The 26,787-nt window shown below is 35.3% G+C and overlaps 1 protein-coding gene across 7 annotated transcripts in view; it reads right to left on the bottom strand.

The window, feature by feature from the left end:
* Nucleotides 1-26,787, bottom strand: part of PDE4D (phosphodiesterase 4D) — a gene marked incomplete at its 5' end in the record, with an annotated part of 752,990 nt that overhangs the window by 13,682 nt on the left and 712,521 nt on the right. For all 7 annotated transcript variants that reach the window (XM_083356283.1, XM_083356285.1, XM_083356282.1 and 4 more), the window contains one exon: nucleotides 4,960-5,053. In XM_083356283.1, the coding sequence (XP_083212409.1) occupies nucleotides 4,960-5,053 (94 nt within the window). The remainder of the gene's footprint in view (nucleotides 1-4,959; nucleotides 5,054-26,787) is intronic.

Raw genomic sequence — 26,787 nt, 5'->3', positions numbered from 1 at the left:
ACAACCCCTCAGTCTGGGCCAAACAGCTCGAAGAACCAGGTTTTCAGGTCCTGGCGAAATGAGCAAAGGTCGGGGGCAGTCCTGTGTTCCGTGGGAAGTTGGTTCCATAGGGCCGGTGTGCCCACAGAGAACGCCCTTCCCCTGGGAATAACCCACCGGCATTCCTTAACCGGCGGTACCCTGAGAAGGCCCTCCCTGTGGGAGTGCACAGGACGATGGGAAGTTGATGCCGGCAGCAGGTGTTCCCTTAGATAATCCGGACCCAAGCCATTTAGGGCTTTATAGGTCATTACCAGCACCTTGAATCTCAGGTGTGCTGGAACCCATCTTTAGGGAACTTTTCTCTAGCAGAGTGTGAATCTGTTATGCACATGGTATTTATAGTGGCTTTTTAGATGTTGTTTGGGCTATGTTGATGGCTGGCTTTTAAGCCATTAGCTGTCATTTGCTTGTGCTGCCCAGCCCTCGCCTTCTAAGTACTTGATAGGCTCGTGGTAAATCAGCACTCCTGTTGACTGACGAGGTGCCTGTTTCCCAGGCTTCAATCACTTCCTTGGCTGTTTTTGTGCCTGCTTGTCCAACAATTTTAGTAGCTGAAAAAATGAATGTGTGTCCTTGTTCATTGCAGTGTAAGGCTACCAATGAGTTCCGGTATCTTTGTCAGATTGCTGAGCAAACCTTGCTTCTCCTTATCTCAAACAATTTCCTTTCCAGAGATATAATTATGCAATTATTTAGTGGCCCTATCGTGCTCTATTCAAAAGGAAGTAACCTATCTCTAATTTAAAATTCAATAATTTTAAAAAAATCAATAAAACATGATCCAGAGTTGTTCAGATTAAGTATCCTTAATGGTAACTTTGTGCAAGGTTTTAAGGCCTTCATTGGTAATAAGAAAAGGGAAAAGTCATTTATAAAGTCTTTTATAAGACTTTAACAAGAAAACTGGTGGGTTGTGGTACTGTTCTTCACATATCTTCATTACTGCACAATGAAGGATTGCTTCATCACTACCATCCTGCATGCAGATATTTTTTTATCATTAAAAAAAAGTCCTGCTGGAGCTCATCAAGTGTCTTTTAGTTTGATAGTGTGACCCATAACACCTAACCAGGTGTTTGTAGGAAGCACAAAAAAGATTTATAAAGAAGAAATTCTTCTATGTATTCATTTCTATAGGTAAGCACATTTCCATTTTTTTCAAGCTTCCTGGAAATTGTCTAATTTTTATTGCCAAGGGTCATAAAATCCAGTTTTCTATCTAATCCTCTGGATAATGAAAGAGATGAATTTTCAAAACATTTTTTTTTTCGTTTTGGATCTGAATCACAAGAAAGAGAAACCTATAACATCAATAGGAAAAGTTCTAGTCATTTTTTTCATTTCCATCATGCATTATTTTCCACATGTTGTTGGTTGGCCCAAATATCTGCGCAACAAACTATTATCTGGAAGTATTGAGACCAAACTGAGAAGTAGCCACAATGGCAATAGTGCATGACTTGATAAATTTCTTGTGCAAATGTTTAGGCCTGGTTTTATATTCCTTTGCATAATCCAGTCATGTCATGGATCTTGTATTATATAATTTTGATGGAGGCCATCCCCAGTTCATTGTGTGAAGAATCCTAGTCCGCAATAAGATCCTGGATACTTCTGCTGCATTTTGTTACCTAATGTTACCAATCTACAAATACTTATCACTGAATATTTTACAGCTTAATAATTAATTGTTTCCAATGATTTTTATTAATGAAAACAATCCTACTAGTGCAAAGTACAGAAACCAATTTACGTATCTATTATTTGGTAAGCTCCCCAGCTGCTTACTGACAGTTGGGGGATTTTTTTCCCCAGAAATTATCATATAGAATATGGCAGAGGAAACAGAGACATGCAAATTATCTTTTTTAGTTTCTGCTTTCTATTTCTTCCAGCCAGTAATTTTGTCTTCCCTTTTTCACACCTCTAACACTTCTGTTTGATTGTCAACTGATGATGGGGGAAGGTCAAGGTTGGAGGGGGGAAAAAAAGGAGCGCAAGCGTTTGATTGTCAGCTGGTCTGTACATTTTATTTAAAAAAATCACAACAGGCAACACAAATACATACAAATAAAACTTTAGATTACTCTCTATTTTCCAAATTCCATTTCAATTATTCCTTAGCTGAATATATATTCCAAATAGCAAGCAATTTGAATATGGACACTGCTTTGTTATTCCTCTTTAAGTCAGCACAGCAGTTATGTTAGAATAATTATTCTGCAAATCATTGCTCTATATTGCTGTGAGACAGAACCTTGCATGCAGCCAATTTTGCTTGCTGCTTATGCTGCACAAACAGAAGTAAAACTTAATAAATTCCTTGGCTATATACTTTGCTAAATACTTAGGTGAGCCTCATCTTAATAATAATAATAATAATAATAATAATAATAATAATAATAATAATAATAATAATAATAATAATAATGAGGAGGAGGAGGAGGAGGAGGAGGAGGAGGAGGAGGAGGAGGAAGGGACCTTGGAGGTCATCTAGTCCACCCCCCTGCTCAGGCAGGAAACCTTATACCATTTCAGGCAAATGGCTGTCTTGTCTTATTTCTGCCAAGAACATTCTGAACCAACACATGTTCGGAATCATACCTGGATGGCTAATGAGCACAGAGGGAATTAGTGAATTATAGTTGCGGCTTGTTAACAAAATGATTTTTTTATGTCAATGTGGCTAAGGTTATGTTAAACACAAAAGCCCTCCCATCTTAAAATGAACCATCAGCTAGAAAACTCTGATAAACAATAGGAAAAGTGTTATTTGACCAAACAGCACAAATCTGTACCAGAAGTATATTCTTAGTAGGCAGATGTCTTTGCTGATTGGATCCAATCAGAATATTTACACAAACATTTAGAATATTTGCACCATTCACAGAATCACTTCAGATCTTTCTGTCACAGCATATCCATATATCATTCCCTAAGTCATCTTTTTTTCTTTAAACATTTCACTTCCCTCTTCCCTCTAACATCTTTCAACCATGGCTTTTGCAGTCTACCTCTTGCCATCCCTTTCACTTTTTCTTCATTTGTTTTGCTATGTTATCCCTGACACTCAGGGATCACTCAACCACCTTAATATACTTCATTGTATGTTCACTTACTTTTGTATTTAGTCTTCATGTCAATATCCATTTCTTTTTCATATCTTATTAATTTACTAATTATATAGTTTGTAGGTATCTTGTTTCCATTACATTTAATTTTATGTTTTTCCTGAAATACTGCACTCTTACTTTCCAATAATAAAATGGGCAGAAGCCCATTTGTATGTACAGCCATTTTTGCTTTAGTCAAGAAACAATCGTTCCTTATAACAGACTACCTTATTCCCACTATCTGTCCACTTACACATTTCTCTATTCATTTCCCCAGATTTATAAATGCACTTCAGCTCATCTTAAATACAGCTATTTTAACATCACACTTATTTATTTTCTATCAATGCACTAAATAATGATTATGCACCATCAAGTAGTGCTGACTTCTAGCAGCCAGATAGATAGATTTCTTCCATGATAATCTGTCCCTAACCTGATCTTTCAGATTTTCTAACAGTGTATCAATTGCCAGTGCAACTGAGTCTGTCCATCTTGCTGCTGGTCATCCTCTTCTTGTTTTTCCTTCCACCTTTCCCAGCATTTGCAGTTGGTTGCTATGGTGCTGTCAGGCATGCATGTGCTACAAGAGTGTGGTTGAGCATGTGTCCCGTGGGCAGGTGCTATGGAATATGAGATCCACAGGTTCTCATACTCCATAGTTGGGCTGTTCAAGAGGAAAAGCAGTGGGAGTCACTGAGAGTGAATTGGGTGGCCATGCAAATTTTTCTTAAATAAATAAAATGACTTACAAGAGCGACTTGCAATCTTTCCTGCCAGATTTCCCAGTGACTTCGTTTATAAGAAACTGGCAAGGAAAGTCACAAAAGGTGATTACGTGACTTTGGGGTGCTGCAACTGTCATGTGAGCCAGTTGCCAAGTGCCTGGATTGCAATCATGTGATGATGAGGATGCTGAGATGGCCAGAACTTCAAGGGCAGGTCATAAATAACATTTGTTTGGTGCCTTTGTAACTTCAAACAGTCACTGAACAAGTGGTCATTAACAGAAAATTAATTGTCTAATAGTTTTCATTATCTTTATTTGCTATTGTAATAATTATTTTATGCATTTTTCCTAACCAATCTGATTCTACTTCAATGATTACAATCAAATATTGTTCCGCAGTTTGCACAATGCGCTGTACATTCTCTTCAAACATTTCCTAGATATTTTCCACTTGGAAGCATTTCAAATGCAGTTGTGTATTTGATTTCTACTTTTTATGTCCCTACTGTCAATTGAATCTTATTTTTGTCTTAATTTCATTAGCTGCTAGAGTTATTATAACAATATAGAGAAATAGTCACTATAACTGGGCTTTCAGATTTGAAACCATAATTATTCCTTATATGCTATTCTTCCTTATACATTACATCACAATGTCTTCTCTCTATATAGCAATAATCTTAATTACAACTTTTCCATAGCTTTTAATGTTATAATGGTTATATATATTTCAGATAGATTATTTTTATGTTTCGTTATTTTAACCCTACAAGGTCATTTAGTTGCTTGTATACATTCTATCATATTTTACATATAATTTTTTATACCCCTATGGATACCCCATAGGCCTATGGATAACGTACCATAAGACAGCTAGCAAAAGTCCATCTGGTAAACTCTTTGCCACAACTCTTACCAACTTTTATTGTAAAAGTTACAATTAAATAATTGTATTTAATTAATGCCTCTCTTTGTGTGTGTGTGTGTGTGTGTTTCTGTGTGTAAGAGATTTCCTGTAGTAGGTAGTGAAAAAACAAACAAACAAGAAATACCAGTTTTTATACTCATGCTTACCTAAAAATGTGTTGGATATATATTCAGAGACTTGATTGCCTGATCGGCTCATTTCAGATAAGTGGGTTAACTCTCGATTGAGCATTCTTTTAAACTGTAAAGAAAAGCAAAATAGTGTATGTCAATGGCTAGGAAAGGACATGGGTATATGGTACAAAAATTGTGTAAGAACCTTTTTTAACAGATATGTTCACATTTTCAAATCGATATACCACTTTAGCTCAATGGCATAATGAGAAGTAAAATAAATTCTTGGGGAAAGTGTCAAAGTAGACTTCACCAAATATATTGTTCCACGCATCATTTTATATAAAGAGATACTGAAAAATTGATTATGGATATGAATAGAGATCAATTTCATTGCTCTTATCCTAGTTAAAAATGTATACTAAAGGTTTATAATGTACACACATCCCACCTTTGTTCTCGTGAAATAAAGAGAACAATTTTCTTGAATTCCTACTTTTTGAATGGTCAACAAGCCATCTCCTTCCAGTGGAAATAAAAATTACCTAGCAACATTATACATTTCTATAAGCAGGAATAAACTGTAACTCAATTACTTGTTACCTGCTTACTTAAACATTTGTATATCTAAATTAACATACCTAAATTATAAAATAATAACTAATGATCCAACTTCTTTGGGAACTAGGTACTCAGATTTTATTGCGGATATAGCCATTTTATAAAGCAAAACATGTAAAAAACATTTAAAAAAATAAACTGATGAGGCTCATGTAAAAAATAGAGAAAGTGGCTTTCTCAATTTGAAGACCTGTAGACAGATTAAACTGTAATGTCCACAATCTTCAACCTGCTGATTGAAGAGCATGAGTTGATGATGAACACTTTTTCAGGCACTTGTGAAGGCTGGAATAAGCTATTCCAATTATAAAAAAAATTAGGCCTCCAATAGTTTAATCAGTTTTCTAATTGTGTGATTTCATTATCTCAATTACACTCGCTTTAGTGGCAGACAATCTTGCTACCAGTTTTGCAAGAAGGGGTTCATAAGCTTGGGAGGACAGTACTGATGGTGACTTAGTTTTATTAAGCAGCTTGTGTCTTAACAAAAAAAGTACTGCAAGGTTTTCTGCAATATTCTTTTACTGTAACATTGTTCTTGCTTCAAGAATTCAAGGTCTACTAATGCATAACAAAAAGCAGAGAGGCTGAAGGGCTGCCCCATTTGTTTCCTTGTACAAGAAAGCACTTTTCAGCAGCCTCTGGTGACTTGAACGGCTGGCCTGATGAGTCACAGGAAAGGGTGATAAAGATGATTCCCATCAACCAGCAAAGACACAGAGCCTCCAGGGTATCCTATGTTTAAGTCTCCCGTAGTACTGAACTAAGCTTGCTATAATTTCCACACAATTATCATAAAGGGGCTGGGAATTATGAGTTTCCATCCATTACTTATGGAAGGAACCTGGTTAGAAAAGGCTGGAAGAATACAGAATTAGAAAGTTTCTTGTCGGGGGAGGGGGGAAGAGGAATAATTTAAATTGTGATTTTTTTCCATATGCTAAGAAAATGTAAATTTTAAAATTTACTTAAATCTTCCATATTCAGAAAAGCTAGACACTGGATTATTTAGAAATGTATTGTTTATACTATTTGATTTAAAGCCACATCATTTTTGCAGCCATCAGGTTGTCAATATACAGTCTGCACTGTCAGTAGTATTCTTTCACATATAGTGTTTCTTTTCCACATCTGCTCTCAGTGTATGGACAATATACGTTACATAAGTGAAGTCTTGTCTGAAAATAATCCAGTGTAGGATATTCTGCAAGGCGCTGCTCTCCTCATTTATACATCAATTAATTATCTGTGTCCTGATATAGTATCACTTATACTCTATACACTAAACAAATATGTCAAAAATCTAACTGGGTTGAGGGTAGACTATGATACACATTAAATGTCTATTTACACTTTTCCTTTAGCCCATTTACACATTTGCTTTTATGAGTTTTCTTCATACTGCTTCTCACATATTCCATTCCTATTTTGTATTGTAAATCTCGGCATGAATAGGACATTGATTTGCTTGTTCAACAATATATGGGACAAGTATATTCAAACAGGTTCTGTCCAGGTGATTTGGATTACAGTTTTCTTCAGACATAGGTTAATAGCCAAAATATTTATCTTGGTTATCTCAAGATTCCAGGGCAGTTGACTTTACTCATTTTGAACATGGTCAAAGGAGAAAGAATTCCCTACACAGAGCTTTAGGTGGATGGCAAAGTTTTTTCCTGATGTGCGTTGAGCAAATACATAGAGCTATCGTTAGTTTTGCCACAGTACCATAGACTGAAAAATTGTAAAGGGCATTAGGTGAAATTTAAATTGTGACTAGTTAAAGCTATTTGAGTCTGTTCAGAAAGTTGGCCAGAAGCAAAACAAACAAACAAAAAATTAAAGGAGAGAGGGAAGGCTAGGCCAGAGATACTCAAACTCTCCTAATATTATATTAACCTTCACTATTGTCCAATTGGAAAAGAGTGTGCTAACATGAGATGAAATCTTAAAGCCATTCTTGATATTCTCAGAAAACTATAGGTATCATTGGTCTCTGATTCTTATGCTAGTCCCCACCTTAGAAAATGGAATTCAATCTGTTGCTAGTTACACTGGGCTCTCAACTTGATACCTGGAAATTGTTGCTATGATAAAAACCTATAATGTATTAAAAAGTAGAATTGATGCACTTCTATGATTTCATATCAACTATTATTTTACCAAGTCTGGCATGAGTCAAGATGATTAACTCAGCTAAAATAAAAGAGGAAACATATTTCTGTTTGCAAGATTACTCTACTGTTAATCATTCAACCTTTTCTGAGTTCTTTAAGCTCCCAGTATCACTTAACTTAATCCATAAAAAGCATTGAACCAAGGGAAGAAGAGTATGTTGTGTGATTGGCTTCAGTTACTCCCAAATCACAAGAATAGAACATAAATAAATAACTCAACATAATGCACACAATGAGAAAGAGATGAATTCTATGTCACACAGATCCAATACTTCCTATCTAATTCTTTCAATTCTGTAAAGAACTAAACAGAATAATACAGAATATTAGGAATAAAGCCCTTGTATTCATAATTAAGGGACGCGGTGGCTCAGTGGGTTAGGACGCTGAGCTTGTCGATCAGATGGTCGGCAGTTTGGCGGGTTGAATCCCGAGTGCCGCATAACAGAGTGAGAGCCTGTTACTCATCCCAGCTTCTGCCAACCTAGCAGTTCGAAAGCACGTAAAAATAGAAAAATAGGGACCACTACAGTGGGAAGGTAACAGCGTTCCATGTGCCTTTGGCGTCTAGTCATGCCGGCCACATGACCATGGAGACGTCCTCGGACAAGCGCTGGCTCTTCGGCTTTGAAACGGAGATGAGCACCGGCCCCTAGAGTTGGAAATGACTAGCACGCATGTGTGGGGGAACCTTTACCTTTATTCATAATTAGGAGGAAATACAATGAAATTGTTTCCTTAATGAGCATGTATAAATCACAGAGTTTAGGTTCCTACTTCATTTTACATTCTACATGAGTCTTAACACATGTAGAAGCTATGGATTGCTTATATACTTTTCAGCATTAGCAATTTAGGATATATATTCTCCAAATCTAAATTCCCCTCATGTTTGTACTGGCCAGCCATTCAGAGATATATGTGAAAATGAAAGAATAGGAATATGTACACGTTCCTTTGAAACCCAACTAATTTTTCAAGGAAAAAGGATAGTTATGACCTATAATTATTTGGATTAATCATAAGAAACAAAGTTGGACATTTTGCAGGGTAGAATTAAATTAAAATATAGATTTTATGAAACTAGTCATGAAAATATTAATTGTTCATTTTGAAAAAATATTTTATTGGACAAATCTGCAGTGAGAAAGAATTCTACTTCACATAACTCATAATATTAATGGTAATACAGAAAGAAAAGTATAAATTATAATTTGTTTAGTGAAATGTATTGCTGGCAACAACAAAAAGATCTTACTATATTTGAAAGTGTAAACTATCATGCCTCAGTTATTAAGGTTTTTATTGTGCTCACTTGTATTTATTAAATAGTGTTAAAAACTCAGTATTAGTAAATGATCCAATAAATGATCATATAATTAAACTTCTGCTTTAAGCCAGAATATTGGGCTGTTATCTATACATCACAGTTGGTAAACTGATTGCTTGGGGTCAATTGCTCTTCAATCCAATGCACTCTAGGAGCCAAACCACATGCACATAGGGCTTCACCTACTTGGTTTGTCCAAGGCAACTCAGTGACTTTAAAAGAAGCAAAGATCCAGGAGTTCCCTATCTAGTGTCCTCAACATAGTATTTATAATGTATAATTACTTAGATTATACACTGTGTGCTGGGGAAAAAAATCTATTCTAGTCCAGCTTCATCACTTTGTCCTACTGAAACCCTTAATATTAACTATTACTGCTACATTTAAATCTGATCACTTTCTGTTGCTATTTATTGGTCCCACAAGGACAGCATTCCAGTTGTTCTAATGATTTTTTTTACACAACACATTTTTATGGATACAGTCTACACAGAAAAGGGAAATGCTAATGTTAAAGTCAAGTTATTAATCTTTATTTGACTAAGTGATCATGTATTTAGAAAAAAGACATATTGTTAATAAATCTTGAGCATCCAGAACATACATAACAGGAGGTTTTGTAATAAGTTCATTGTTCTTTCTTATATTAGCACTGCATATCACAAATATATATGATGATATGCATTCAGTCAATATAAAGGAACAAGCCAAGCTATTTTTTTAATTGATGCTTTATAAATTAATTCTCAACAAGTTAAGGTTGACAACATCACTGAGAGAGAAAAAAAACATTTCCAAGCACTCACTATTTTAGAATGGCTTTAATCAATTTTGAAATGTGTGTCATAGACAGAAAGCAAAAAATAGAAGCGTAATAATTGCAATGTTTACATATCAAGAACATGAAGCTGCACATTAAGTCCTTATTGTTTATATGCTCTTTAATAACCTTCTCCTTGGAGAATGAAAAATAGCACAACAGTCGAAGCTTGGGTTTCCCCGAAACACAGTATTAAAAGCAATGATCCTATAGCTATTAAACTGAGAATATGCCCTATTCTCAAGAATGCGCAATTTAGGTACCTTTGAGCATAAGTGAATGTTAGAGGGAGTTCATTGTTTTCAATTACATATTTTAAACTTTTTTTAACATATCAGTAAGGCCTCAATCTATAATACAAAAAAAATCAATGTTCAAGCAAACACTGCATGCAAACAAACATGATGTAGAAAGTTCTTAAATCCTACCTTTATGTATCCCCAAGATACTGACAGTAAATAGTTTGCTTCGGGCATTTTTGATGCTTTTAATATTACTAAATTAAAGCAGAATTTTCGATCCTCTGTTATTACTGAGATAGAGGGAAATAAGTATGCTGAATCCTTTTAACTGAATTTTGATTCTCAGATCTGTTGATTTATAAATTTTCTGCAATTAGGTATATAAGAGATCATTTAACTGGTGTTCCAGTTAGGAGATCTTCGATTATTTAGAACCCATTTGCAAAATTCCAAAGCGCTGTAAAATTTAAGAACCAGGCTTGAAAGACATATTGCACAAGCTGAACAGAAATCTGAAGGGCAGACAGAGATCTGCATATTTCCAGAACAGCACGACTTGATGAATTATGTATATCAAGATGTTCAGCTGCTGGAAAAGACTTGTTCTCTCAATAGCCATCCAAATAAGGATCTGCAGGGAAGCTACAACCAGTGTCAAGTAAACCCTCCCATAAAATTCAGATAAGAGCCAATCCTGTGCTAGCCAAAAATACATAAAAAGCAGCAGAGAAAGCCGTGACATGAGTGTGCTAGCTTCTGATTGGTCTTCATGGCAGAATCTCTTGGGAAGAAGGTAGTTCTCTTTTGTGCTAAATGCCATTTAATAATGGCTTCCCTGCAGCATTTATTTCAAAGCAGACATGATTAATTAGCTTAACTTTTTGTGTGTACCAGTAACATTTATTAGCTCAGGGAGAGAGGCTCAATGAACTCAGTCAAATAAGCATAGCGGGTTATTTTGCTCAGGCTAAATGTCATTTGGACTGAATTCTTTAACTTTCTATCATTAAACACACGCACACACATTTTACAACCACACATGCATGTATGCATTTGCATGTGAAGTTTTAAGTCCCTACATTCAGTAATTCAATTACATCTCATTCTGATGACATCATTGCAAAGCATTTATTATTACTTCAATACAAAAAGGTTTACAGAAATCAGGTGAAAATAGTACTTAGTTCAGCTGCTTAGTGTATGGTATGCACATCTGTACTCAACAAAGAAAGACATATCACTATAACTTTCCTACCTATGTGTCCTAACAAACACAACAATATTATTGGGGGCAAATCATTTTACTTTCTAAAGCAAATGCAACAGATATTTCTTGACACCTTAAAATAACACAATTCATATGAAATCGCTTCCACTTCATTGGATGGAACATTAATCTAACCTCTGTCAAATATGAAGATAGGTGAAAAGATTTTACATTTCCATTATGAATTTTCAGTATAAAGATAGGGCAAAATACATTACATTCTATATTAAATTATATACACAGCAATTTTTTAAGTTTAGTAAAAAAAAATCAATGTTGCTTCAGCACTGTTTAAAGTAAGCTAACCACCTCCATCCTACAGATAGAAAGTCAAAGAATAAAATCAGTGGTAGTATGCCCTAAATAAAATTTCAGCAAGAACATCATTTTTTTAATGCTCTTATAGCATTCCTCAAATTGGTGCTACCCAGACCTTGGCTAATAGAAATTGTAGCCCAATACATTATACAACAAATATATTGAAGAAGGATAGCTGAAGTGTTATTCAAAAAGTGTCCAGAAAGTTCATTCACACATTAGGCTACGTTAAGCCATGATTTGGCATTATATATGTAAACGTTAGGCTCAGACAACCAATTTCTTTGGGATACTAGGTCAGCATTTTCTTTAATTCTGACCATCATGTTACATTATGTTCAAGATTTGCAAATTATTTTTAACATGCTTTCTCAGTTTATGTTCTCATGCCTAACATAATTATATAATTTATAACTAAAACCAAGCTATAATGAATGGGAAGAGATAGATTCAAGAATAAGACTTGTTCAAAACAAGTTTTTAACACAATAGTAATATACCGTAATTCTTTTGTCATTAAGTAAATGTGTGTCCATTTGCAGATACTAACACAAAAATTTTAAAGGAATTTTTTGAAATGTAATTTAAAAATGATTTTTTTTATTTTTAAAATATACATCTTTTTAAAAAAGGATTTCTATTTTTAGTTGAACTGAGAATTTGTAATGAGCCACAAATATTTTAATTTAGTAGGGAAAATGTTTCAAACCACATAACTGAGCCATACTGTTCATTATACTACTTGCTGATTTGTTCTGAATTAATGAGGTCAATCAGGGAATGCTGCTGCAGCACATTCATTCTTTATTCATTTCAAGAGAGGCTGTGCACACAGAAGATTCAATGAAGTGGACAAACTGTGCTCAGCTATGAGCTTATTGGACTGTTCCTATTGACTAACAACATTCACAAGTGAGTACCAACTGCAGATCTTTTATTATATATAATTCTGCTACATCAGCTTAATGCAGGCATATATCTATATACCGGCATCATGCAGAATTCCACAGATAAATCCTCAGGAAAATAAAATAGGAAAAATCAAAAGGCGTACTGTATAGATCAGATAGACTATCATTATTTAGAGGATAAAAGATTAAATATTTAACATTGATAGTGAAAAGAATATGAAAATTGGTAAGTCATATAATGACAATTTGAAGCTTAAAACCCTCAACTGTTAAAACAATTTCAACCTGATAAATGGGACTTTTGCTTTCCATGAATCTCTGTAACAGCCTTCCAGATACATTGGACTATAATTTTTAATAAGGCAATTGTTAGGTATATTTAGGGAGAAAATAATACTTCTAAAGACTTACTCTTAAGTCAAAATCTGTTCCATCTATTATTTATTTATTTATTTATTTATTTATTTATTTATTTAGGGCATATAAATAGAAATACAAAAGTTAAAAGAAGATTAAATTATTGCCCGAAATTAAAATGATCAAAATATAAAAAACATTAAAACCCTAAAATTCCCCATCAGGCCAGGCCAGCTTGTTCGAATAGATGGGTCTTTAACCCGCGCCGGAAGGAGCGAAGATCTGGTGCCATCCGGAGCTCAACCGGCAGTTGGTTCCATAAAGCCGGGGCGCCCACAGAGAAGGCCCTCCCCCTGGGGGCCACCAGCCGGCATTCTCTGACCGGAGGCACCCTGAGGAGGCCCTCTCTGTGGGAACGCACAGGGTTTACTATTGTAAGCACTTATTTACTATGATTTATTACTGTTCTAATTTACACAACAATCAAAGTTTTCTGGGCTAATACTAACAGCATCCCCCAAAACAAAAGAAAACAAAACAATACAAAATAGTCAAGTGGCAGTAGGAAAGTCAAAAGTAGACACAGATGTGGATCTATCCATGTAGGGAACAGGACTGACTCAAAAATTGTAATAACAACAGTAAAGTTATTTTATATAATTTCATCATAACCAAGGCCACTGATATTTCCAAAGCAATTATACCACTCTTGTCTTGTGAAACTGAATTCAAACAACAGGTAGGTGAGAAAAGTAAAGACCACAAACCCAGACACATGAGAATGCAAAATCTGTACTTTGTTACAGCATCTGTTAAACTAAGGTTGCACGTGGGTACCACACCTCCTTCTTGGAGCAGTCATGTGTAGCAGTGATTAGGATCAAAAAATGAAAGCAGCAGTGAACAAAGGATTGTTTCAAGCAGTGATCTTTTGTCCCTCAATACTTTTCAAAAGAGGTATTCCATGATATGGAATCAAAGTCAAAATACTTCTGAGTATGTACTTAGAAGGTTGCTGAAATAAATATTTTTTTTCTTGACATGTAATATTCACATTTCTGAACGAGGTATCCTATTTTCACTTTATTGTGTAAGTTTCTAATTCGGGAAATCATCATTGCGTTCACTGAAAATGTAACTGTAATGTATTTCTTGAAAAACTAAGACATTCACAAACCAACAGCGTATTGGTATGCAAACGTAAATATATATAATCATATTTATATTTAAAATTATGATTGATTTAAAAGCAGATTTTGAAATTAAAAGTATATATGTAAATACTTTTTTAAAATACCATATATCCTGAGGATGTTTAATAGTATGAAATTGTATCTTCAAGCTTCTTTACATAACACTGTGTTCCAGGAACCTACTGTATGTGTTTATTCAAATCTTTATAATTTTATAGACTTCCTCTAAGTCCATGAAATGAATTTTATATTATAACTCTTAAAAGCAGAGCATTCTTATTTTATAGTTAAGTATGACAAACTTTTAAAAATGTGAATCTGGTTCATCAACAAAAGAAGCTTCTTGGGTGAGAAGCAAAACGTCTTCAAAGAAAAACAAGAAAATCCAGTTCCCTCTTAAAAAAGCATCTTTGGGACAACCATGACCTCGATGACTGAGAATCTCCAATAGACACCAACAAAAGAAATAGAGCTACTTTTAGAGTACCATAGAAAGAAAAAGTTTATTGAGCAGTAAAAATTCCAGATTTCTGATTTAACATATATACAGTATCTTAGGGGAGCAGAATTTTCAAGCTTATCTTTGAAAAGAACTGATATAACCTAATTACAGGACTGATGTTGCATTCAAAAAGCTTAAACAAATCACAACAAAAATAAGTATTTTAGAGTTACAAAATCAGGCTAATTTTTAATTTATGTAACCTATTTTCCATATTTATGTGTTATCATATTGTGCACGAGACATCAAATCTTATTAAATCAAATATAAATGTAAAGAATTTAACATTTATAATCGACACATGCCTTAATATTAAAAGATAACATTTAGACAACTGTATGAGATTTATTCTGCCTATGTGTGTCCTGAATTAGCTACAAAATTCTACAAAATAAATAAAATGAATAGATAACAAAGAAATAAGTCACAGGCTATGAGACCCGGTTTCACTGAATTCATTTGATCATGTATTATATTGTACAAATGATATAGATTGACATCATTTATATTCTAAATATACATACAGTGTAAATTACTGCATCATTTGTACACTAACATGATCATAAAATATTCAATACTGAAATAAATGATGTAAATTTGGTTTTTACATTTTTACTACCTTTCAATGAATCACTCATGATTTATGATTTATCAGACGTGTGATTTTTGAAATCCTTTTATAAAACCAGATTAATGAGCTATTAAAAATAATATAGTTTGAAGTCTTCCAACCCAAATTACTGCCAAAAGCTTCAAAGTTATGGATATAAAAGCAGCGTTTAAGGAAAAAGGAAAAAGTTTATAGAAAAAGTTTACATCACTGAAAACCTCCTATAACATCAAAACGAAAAAGTCGGTACATAACATATACTGCAAGTCGTTGGGTTGAGAACGCCCTGGTTTAAGCATAACCCATAGTTAAGAATGGAACCTATTGCAGCAAAATTTGTGTTAAATATTCAATGATTTATGTTAAATACACAAAGATTCAAGTTCATTACACAATACTACCTCTATTGTATAATAATACTGTTCTGGCTTATGTAGAAATTTGACAGACCTTGGAATGGACTTTTTTCTTAAACTGGGGACAAGCTGTACCAATCTATAAGAAAACATCAGGATCAAAAGCTCTGCATACAGCTACTCCTCACTTAACAACAGTAATTGACTCAGCCTTCCATCCTTCCGAGGTAGGTAAAATGAGGACCCAGATTGTTGGGGGCAATTAAGCTGACTTTGTAATAATGCCGCTTGGGTGTGTGTGTGAAAGCCCTAATAAGCAGGCATATACATAGAATGAAGGCTACTGCTAAGCTTGTAAGCCGCCCTGAGTCTTCAGAGAAGGGCGGGATATAAATGGAATTAAAATAAAATAAAATAAAATAAATAAATAATTGGGACTGAAATTTCCTCTGATAAACAATGTGGCTATAAAGCATGACATCACATGACTGTGCTACTTAGCAGCAGCAATTCCCGCAAACCCTGCTTATTACTGTTAAGCAAGGAGCTCATGTGTTTCCAACTTTCTGCCGGCTCCTCCATTGACTGCTTGTGGGAAGCAGCCAAGGAAGTCTGCAAATCGTGATTATGTGACCGTGGGACATTGTGACAGTTGAAAATCCAGCTAAGTTGTCAAGTGCCCAGAATGCAATCATGTGACTGTCGGATTGCTACAAGGGCCAGAAGGATCTGTCATAACTCACTCAGCACCATTGCAAGTTTAATGGTCACTGAATGAATGATTGTTAAATGAGGATCACCTGTACTTTCATTGATTTAATAGTATTCAGTATTTCTTGTGGAGATAAGTCAGCATCTTGATTTTAAGGTATATCTGAAACCAAAAAAATCAACATTGTAAAGCTGGGTATAAAAATAAAAGAATTGCTTCTTTATCAAATTTGAATTGTGACAGACAGACAGACAGACAGACAGACAGACAGACCTGGCATTCTTAATTGTATAAATAATGTTGCTTCACTGATATTGCTTAACCTAAAGGCCAATAATTCACCAGATTTTCCCCCTCTCTTCCCAATGCATAACTTACACATCTTCAGTGAGATGGTATCAGATTCTGGAATAGCTTAGTTATAAGGCCCCATACCATTTCATTCTTTTGGACTTAGTGCCCTCTAGTGATACTAGCATAGCATTTCTAAGCATTTTTAACGAGTTGCTAAACCGCAGATTGCTTAATAAAATGCTTCATTTCATTTTAATATCTTGCAAAGAATTAGGGCTTTTCCTGAATTTTGGGGAAAAAATTGTTAAAAAATATAAACACAATACATTGGATATTCAAATAGCCTTTTGCACAAACTTAAAATTTACCCAAGCAGATAAATAAGCTCATCTCCTTTACATGGAGATGGGCTTATTTATATGTTTGGATAACTTTTAAAAGATTTTTTAAAACAGTAGAACTCTGATCTTGATTACTGTATATCTAGCTATTACTAGTCAAACATGTAGTCAAAAAACCCTCAAATATTTGAGTTTTTGAATTATGCTGAAATATTTACTTTTTGTAAACTGAATTGTTTTAATTGGCTTAAGAAATATCTTACTTCCTGAATCCAAAAACAGATATTTCAGATGATTCATGAAATGCAGACATACTTTGATTTCATTATTCTTTCTAAGGTGTATAAGCTTAAAAGATACTCCTGAATGACTAACAGAAAGCATTTTCATTCTTTACTCAACAGTGCCCAAAACAAAAATGTGACATTACAAAATCTAAAACTGTTAAGAACTCAATAATATTTTGATTTAATACATTCTTAATGCTTAATTCTAAATTAATTACAGTGTTTATCTTTTGTATTAAACATCAGATTAATTTGCATTTACTAAAAGACTCTATAATTCACAACAATATATGCAATTATTGGACTCTTCTCCAAGATGGCTGTTGAATGGTAAGGGAATTTTTTTCTCTTGCCGACAATCTGCTGATTTTACTTCCAAAACTGGATCTTTGGCAGTACTACTCCCTGGATTTGAATAGGAACACTTAGGAATGACCCAACATAGCTTTTGGATGGCTGTGGACTCACATGGGAAGGTGAGTCTTGGAAGATTTCAGGTCCCTTTGGAAGTGGTCAGAAAGCCAATGGGCATAGATCTTCATCTTAGCAGTTTGTTTTCTTAAGCATCCCTGGCTTTTAACTTTATTTTTTGAATCCTGTTTTTTTATGTTTAAAACTTTTCTTGTTGGCTAATGCTGATTTATTTTAACCACCTGCTGGACCCTGTTTTTTTTTCTTTTTCCTTTTGATTTATAATGTTGTTTTGAATAACTTTGTTTTTTCATAAGCATGTCCTTGGATAGTGAAAGTGCTTTTACTTGATTTAAATTTTTATTGGACATTTACTACAGGGATTTTGTATTTTATCAATTTTCAAAAAGTTTGGAATTTATTTTTCTTAACCTTTCTTTTAATTTTGGATTGAAATATCCAGAAAATATCTTCCCTGCTTCTTTGTCTTTTTTCTTATTCTGCTTTATCTACTACAACAAGGGAAGGAGGCTGACACTCAAAAAGACTATTTGGCAACATGTAATTCTTAGTTGAAAGCTTTTTTAAAAAGTTTGATGAACTCATAAAGGCTGTGAAAAATACTCAGAGGCAGCGACTGTAAATAAATTAAACCAACAAAAGAAATGTGGCCAGCAGTAGATTCACGGGGAAGAAATATAGACCCAGACTTAGAAATAAAAGAGTCGACTCCATACACCTCCCTTAAGTTCAAGCCTGTACTCTTATACAACAGCAGAAAACGGTCTGAAGGGATAAGTGATAATTTGGTCTTTTTAAAGTGGATTAAAGCAGACAGAAGAATGGATTTTTCACATTTAACTGGGGAACAATTTCATCTGGACTTATTGTATTTAATCAGTCAACAATTGATAAGAGATGTTATTAAGAAACAACAAATGTAGATATTTGATCTAGGACCAATCAGTGGTGATTCTTGAGATGATTTGGGATAGCTAAGAAGGCATGATAAATTTTCTATACGTTAATTACAATTACAGTTTGTTAACAGAGTGTTTTGGAATTTTAATCTTGTCTTTTTTAGAATTGTTCTTCCTGATAACTATTTTGTTATTAATATAGTATGCAGGTGACATAGAATTAGTAGTTTAGTAGTTTGAAATTCTTTGGGCGTATTTTGCAAGGGGTCAGAAACTAATACTCTTGTAATATATTACTCAGAATCCAGTTAATATGTTCATGTGTTAGTCCTTTTTTAATGCACTTTTTCTTTTTTAATGTTGTTTGTTTTGTTTTTTCTTTGTTTCTTTAAAAAATGGTGTTTCTATTTTAACTTTTTAATAAAATAAAAATAGATTAAAAATAAGAATATGTGCAATTATCAACTGCTTAAGTCTTTATATACCACCAATCTCTGTTGTTTTAATGCTGTTAGCTGTTAGTACAGGGAATTAACTTATACATCAGTGATGGTGAACCTTTTAGAGACTGAGTGCCCAAAATGCAACCCAAAACCCACTTATTTATCGCCGGGTGCCAGGTGGGTGTGGCCCACTGGGTGGGCATGGCTCTGGTGGTCATGGAAGATTGGGTGGGTGTGGCCAAAGTGGGCATGGTCACCTCGATGTTGCTCAAGGGTAGGGATGCCTCTGGGGGCCGGGCAGGGTTGGGGAGATCCAGGGGGTCTCTCCCAGGTGGGGCAGTTGGCCAGAGGCTTGTCCTGCGGGGTGAGGTGAGGTGAGGCGAGGCAGGGTGGGTATGCCAATTGCTGCAAGGCAAGGCAAGGTGAGGTAGGGGCCAGGGCAGCTACTGCCTGACATCATCAGCCACCACACACAGAGGCCAGCAAGCGCATGGGGGCAACGGTGTCCGTCAGTAGCCACAGCTTGCTGGCTCTTCAACCGGCGCACTCTGGACAGATAGCCAACAGCTGAGGAGGCAATGCAGTGGGTCCTGTCCGGGAAAAGGAGAGCATGTGAGGACAGGAGGGATGGGATGGTGGGGGAGGGAAACCAGCTGTGCTGGGATGGATTCGGCCATGTGGGACCTCGGGCAGCTGGTTGAAGAGGGACGGTTGCCATCTCCGGGACATGACACGCGTGCCCACAAAGAGAGCTCTGAGAGCCACCTCTGGCATGCGTGCCATAGGTTCGCCACCACTGTTGCAGACAATAGCTCATATACATGGGGCTGCCCTTGAGGACCACTTGGAGGCTTCAGCTGGTGCAGAATGCGGCCGCGCAATTTGTGATGGGGGTTTCCTGACACTCCCATGTAACACCTCTACTCCGCGAACTGCATTGGCTTCTGGTTGCCCTCCAGGTGATATTCAAGGTGCTGGTGATGACTTATAAAGCCCTTAATGGCTTGGGTCCGGGATATCTGAGGGAACACCTGCTGCCGGCATCAAGTTCCCTTTGTCCTGTGCGCTCCCACAGGGAGGGCCTTCTCAGGGTGCCGCCGGTTAAAGATTGCCAGTGGGTAACACCCAGGGGGAGGGCCTTCTCTGTGGGTGCGCCTGCCCTCTGGAACCAGCTGCCTGCGGAGCTTAGGACCGCCCCCGACCTTCGTTCATTTCGCCGGGACCTGAAGACCTGGCTCTTCGAGCTCTCCGGCCCAGGCTGAGAGTTTTTAATTGGGGTTTTTATATTTTTTTCAGGGATTAAATTTAATTCTTTTAATTGTTTTTAATTTTTGTATCAACGTTTTAAGTACCCTGTAAACCGCCCTGAGTCCTTCGGGAAAGGGTGGTATATAAATCCAATAAAATAAATAAAATAAATAAATATTATTTTTTTAAAAAATACGCTTTAAACAAAGTATCCGTCTTCAATAACTCTGAACTTGTATGATTCCATCTGTTGTTAATTAATAACCAAATCAGTTTATTTCAGCTAACAAAAGGCAGAACAGAATAGACTAAAGGAAGCATCTGTTATTTCTAAAGCAAAAGTGAGACCTTCCAAACTCTTTGCTCTATGAATTAAGGGGAAAAATGTGGAAATGTAAAGTCTATGTTTGAACTATGACTGCAACTTTGCCGGATTGAGTAAGAAACAGATCCAAAAATGTATTCAGACATGAAAAAAAGGGGACTAGCAAGTGGAAGCTTCTGGATTAATTTAGCATTGGAAAGATGGTTACCAAAGCAAAATTTCTTTTATTTCAAACTTGCCGTTCAACTCCAGTAACTCTGCACATAAAGTCAGGTTAAAGGGCCACACTCCAGTTCTAATCTGGATGAATCTAGCTTTGACAAACTTTTATCTCCTGTACCAATTTCACTAAAAATGTATTTCAAATGATGTGTACAGAAACTCACTGCTAAACAGAAAGAACTGTTTATATTCCTTGTACTGTTCATTTCTTAGATCTTATGAATGTATATATTATACTTTTCTTATATCTTATGAATACTGTAAGAAAACAGTTAACTAATTTTCCTCTCGGAAGTAATCTGTGTCTGCTTAAGAAAAGTTAATCTAGAAAACACAGATGTAAACAATCAAGGAATATTGTCATATGACAATAGAACTATGATTCTCCTCATGGGTAGGTATGTGGGATAAATTTTATTTTTATTTTATTTTAATCCCATTTATATCCCGCCCTTCTCCGAAGACTCAGGGCAGCTTACAATTTAAAGCACAAATCAATGTGCTTAGCAATAGCCTTCATTCTATGTATATGCCTGCTTAAATTAAATTAAATTAAATTAAATTAAATTCCTATGTTGGCATGTAAAATAAATAATCCTTTCTACACAGCCTTCAGAAGAATTCTTAATATTGTCAATATGTGGATGCAAAAGAAGGGTTAAATTTACAGGTCTGCACCCTGCAAAATGGGTATCTAAGTGCCTTTTTACAAGAGCTGACTTGGAATCAAATGAGGGCAAGGCAAAAATTAAAATATCATAAACCACAAGTAATAGGGCATTTGATACCACAAAATAAATGAAAGAGTGTGCAAACTGCAAGTCAAATTCACCCGCTCAGCATTTATTTACCATAAGGTTTAAATAAAGTACACATACAACCAAAAGTTCACGTATACCAAGAAAATATAATGCAATGAAACCTATCCAAACTTTGTTAAATGACGTTCTAAAGATATAACAAAAATGTTATTTTTAAAAATAAAAGAGGAATAAAAAAGACTGCATAAACAAGAGCAGGAAATGAATTCAGCCCATTATTGCTAATGTGGTTGCCTTGGCTCAAAAGCCTATTGTCAATTCGAAACTCTGGTAGAAGTAAAAAAAAAAACATAATCCAAATGATACCACAAGAGGGCCATACCTCATAACATTATATCGCTTGCTTTTAGAGTTGTGTTTCTTAAATATTTTCTGCCACAATGGAATTGTCATACAATTACAGTATACATTTTATAACAGTAATACTTTAAGCTATACTGATTAAAAATCCTCCACTGAATTTTGATGTTCATTTTAATAAAGTTTGCATTAAAAAAGCAAAATTTGGTTGTCAATTGCTGTGTACATGGTCAATCAGAATTAACAACCAAAAAAGTCTCTTAATCGAGGTATTCTTTCATATAGAAACAAGGAAAGAGAGAAGGAACTTTTCCCCCCTGATCTGTTGGATTTCAACTTTCACTATTTACACCACAGGTGTCAAACTGCAGGCCCACGGGCCGGATGCATCATGTGGAAGCCGCGCCCATGCCATTGCAGGCAATGGCAAAACTGTCCCGATACGTTGTGGAACGTCAAGTGACGTCGCGAGTTTGACATATCTGATCTACACTCAACAAAACCAAAGCCTAAATTTACTTAATTTAAATCCAACCCAATACTCCACCATCTCAGGATAATATGAGCACTGAAAAGCAAAATTGAAGTTTTTTGTCTAAGTAGGATTTGGTTCTGATCTGCAGATCTCTTTCTCCCACCCCCCACCCCCAAATGTTATGGCCCTGGCTCTTTGAAGTAATCTTATCTTAGAAATCAGAGTTTAATCTTATTTAATATTTTTTTTTGAAGATGGTAAAGACAGAACTCTTTAGATTAATTTTGTCATAAGTGAATATATAATATTACTTCCTATGACCTGGATAGAATGGTTCTATCTAGAATTAAGAATTATGTTCAAATTTAACTGAAGTTTTACTTCCTGTAGATATTTTATTTTTGTACCATGGATGTTAAAAGGTTGTAAGCCATCTGCAGTATACAAATATAATAAACAAATGCATTAAGAAATGTAAAAACAAAGAAATCCAACATAAAGCCTAAACACAATGATACAGCAATCATGTTCAAATTAAGGAGGTCAATTTCTGGCCTTAATAAGTACGAAGGGCATTTATATATTTTGCCTCTATAAGTGTTTCCTTCTCCATAAGGTCTGGTAGTATTCCATTTCTCTAGGACACAGGTCTGCAACCCACGGCTCCAGAGCCGCATGCGGCTCTTTCAGCTGTCTCCTGCGGCTCCCAGTCCTCTGTCATGTGCAGTCCAAAAAAAAAAAGTGGGACTAAAAAAGTTCAACCAATCAATTCAAATATGCAGGGTAGGTGCATATCTCGCCTTGGCTCCACTCTTCAGTCAAACCCTGTTCTGCGCATGTGCGCATGTATGCGCATGTGCACACAGTTTTTTGCGGCTCCCAGTTTTTCCTTTTGTGAGGGAACCGGTTCCGAGTGGCTCTTTCACTGTTTCAGGTTGCTGACCCCTGCTCTAGGAGAAGATAAACAGACAACTTCTGGAATATGTTTGATACAGAGCTTAAGCTTGAAGCCTAGAACCATCCTTTATATGCAAAAATCTGTTACATAGGTGTTTTTTTTAAAAAAGATGCTTTATCCAATGGGCCTCAGATCTCATTGTAGTGTTCCATATAGTTTTATTAATGAAGTATTACTCCATTGCAACTAAACAGAAAGATTACAAGTCTCTGCAAGCATACTTCCCTGAGAGGATGTCAAAGTAACACAAATACATGGAAAGACAAGATAGGGTTAGTTAAGTTTAAAAACACAGGAAACAAGAAATGTGAAGAGTAACTTCCTAAGGCCAGGGCATTTAGGGTCAAGTCTGAGAGTTGCTGATAGAGTTTGTGCTTAAGCAGTAAAGTATGTGAACAAAAACAAATGATGAACTAACATGTGTGGAATGGGTGTCATTAGGCCTTGAAGGGAGAATGCTAACAGCTTCAAATGCAATTTATAAAATATGTAGACAGATAAGCAACAATGCCACTACTATGGAAATGGCAAGGAGCTTTAAATTTACATTGTAACTCATTTTTCTATGGAGCAATGAAACTCATATAAAAAGTATTTAAGAATGACATGAAAGCTTCTCTCTGATGCACAACATCAGAGTTTTAAGATAACTTAAAAATGTTATATTCAGAAATATGGTAAAAAGTTCTTATTTAATTCAGATGCAAATGTCTCAGTGCATTTGGATCTCAGGTGACAATGCCATATTGATTTCAATGGGAGAATGTAAGTACAGCTAATCTTTAAATTAGGACCACAATTGGGATGGGAATCTCAGTTGTTGAGCGAAGCAGTCATTACATAAGGCATCATGTGATTGTTTCCTAGGCAGCATCTTCTTGCTGTTTCCCAAGGTTTCTTCAACATACTCTTACAGGAGATCTTGCAGCTGTGTATCTTTCTGTTTATTGATAATAGCAGAAACTGATGGATTGAGAGGAAGAGCATTGTTGCTGGCTTTTACTTCAGTGGCATACCTCTCTATTAGTTAAGCTAAGAAACAACACAGTTTTATTCAGTAATGAACCGTACACCACTTTGTTGGATAGTCAACTTATTTACAGAGTAGTCTCTAGACACAAATTTAATAAATAAATAAATACTTCCTTGCCATTCAAGCACGGTCATTACTTTGTGTTGATTAAGATTTCAGAAGTGAAACTGTATCATTGTGCTCTCGCTCTCTCTCTCTCTCAATTCCATATTTGCCACTTTTATTATTAGTTTCGAATCCTTGCTTCTATTGCATGTTTCCACATGATAACATATGGAACCGATAGCCTAGATTTCTCTAGCCTAGGTATAATTAAACTGTGCCCTCAAACTGAGGAAATATTGTAGAAGACAGCTCTCTGTGAATTTCCAAAAACTGAACAGGGAAATGGTTTTTTCAACTGAAATTCCTCTGAAATATATCAGTATAGTAATACTAAATCTGTCTTATAACCTTTTGAACCTATTCATTGGTTGCTTTGCACATATCTTGTATACTCTATAGACTGTTCACCATCACCATTACCCATTACCCTTATTCTTATTTGTCAAACTGTCAATATTCTCTCTTGGTCTGCCATATTATTACCACAAGCAGCTGGTTAGATGGTCTTTCCTTTTTGAAAATGTATGCATGTAAGTGCATTATTTATATTCTTGAGTTAATTTTCATATTATTGGTCATCCTACCATTGAAATGAAAGAAAAATAAATCAGAAATTGGCCACATAAGCCATACTTATTTTGTTATTATGCAAGTATAAGAACCATGTTAAAACCCCATTACGTGTGTTATACGATAATATATAAGTGTAATGTGTATTTGTCAAAGATATTAGCTTCATGATTTGGTATAAGTGCAAGTTTGCATTTATGTGAGGTTGGAAATATTTTGGTATTACTAAACTCTTGTTCTGATTATCAGCTGGGCATCAATATGTGGTATTCATAATTAAAATAGTAATATGTGATCTTATTTTAATTAATTACACTCTTATCCAACCTTTCTTCCACCATGTGATCAAAGTTACTTATACAAAAGAACAGAAGCACAAATATAGCACCATGGATTCTGCTTTCCTACTTTCCTGCTCCCACACACCCTGAAACAGCTCCTGGAAAATAAATCATAACACTATATACAATCCCAACTGATAGCCTCCTATCCCCATATGAACCCAAAGTTAGACCTGCTTAGTTTGTCCTGGGATCAATGGCATTTGGCATTTAGACTACTTTAAATTTAAATTAAAGAACCTAAATGCATTTTAATATATAAAAAAACCATTTTGGTTTAGGAGGCAATTTAGAACTGAATTTGCTGTCAAATTTCAATATTCCCATCCATCCTGTGTTAGTCCCCTAATTTGTAAAAGCATGCTGCTAAATTCTTTTTGTGTCACTTTCTTTTTTAGCCACTACTTCATAGAGTGCTAGGTAACAGAACCAATACAAAAACAAACAAACTCAGTAAAGCCCTAACATGCACATGCCATTGCAAAAGCCTATACATCACTTCTAACTAGATATCAGTATTTCAAAGGCACATTGCAAGATGGCTCCTTTTGACTTGTCGATTCAAGCTTCAGGTATTATTGAAGTGTGACACTCATCTTCCATACTAAAAAGGTTAAATGAATGGTATTACTATTCTGATCAAGAATAATTTGGTCCTGAATTAATATAATACTGTATATTGAATTAGCCAAAGATAAAGGGGTCCCCTGATGCTCTCTGAGCTTAGTTGTTTTCTTGCTGATGTTTCTTTATTCAAACTAACTAACCTCATCAGTGTTAGGACTAGTTTGGGTAACGAAACATCTGCAAGAAAACAACCAAGCATCCAGAGAACCAAGGATCCCTCATTTCAATTCTAAGCTACAAATAATCTTTAGTGGCATAATTAAATTTTAAACTAATTATGTGGTTTTGGTTGCATACAGGTTTATTCTTTCATAATAGGTAGTTATGTTTTGAACTAGAAAGTTGGTAGTGATTTAAAGAATTATATATTTGCATGCCAATGGCCATATTCATTTGTACTGAGTAGTTTGGGTATATTACCACAAGCCTCCTTTATATCCCTTCAAAACCTTCAAGAGATTGTATATATGGTGTTTCCTGCTTCACTTTACACCAGTCCAACATTCTTTCACCCACTAATTCCGAAGCACAGTTACTATGGAGCTAGCTAACTAATGCTAGTTAGCTCAATGATCCAAAGTAGCCAGAACAATAGCAAAGAGGTCTGAGTACCTGTAATTATCTCTTTCACTAAATAGGGCAAGGGCAGCAGAAATATTTGGACATAGTGTACCACTACATCAATTACATTTATATCCTGCCTTTTGTCTACTGTGGAACTCAA

This window comes from Vipera ursinii (assembly GCF_947247035.1).
Source record: "Vipera ursinii genome assembly, chromosome: 2".
Lineage (NCBI taxonomy): Eukaryota > Metazoa > Chordata > Lepidosauria > Squamata > Viperidae > Vipera > Vipera ursinii.
The sequence above is the reverse complement of the archived record's forward strand: the minus strand, read 5'-3'. Positions and strand labels throughout refer to the sequence as shown.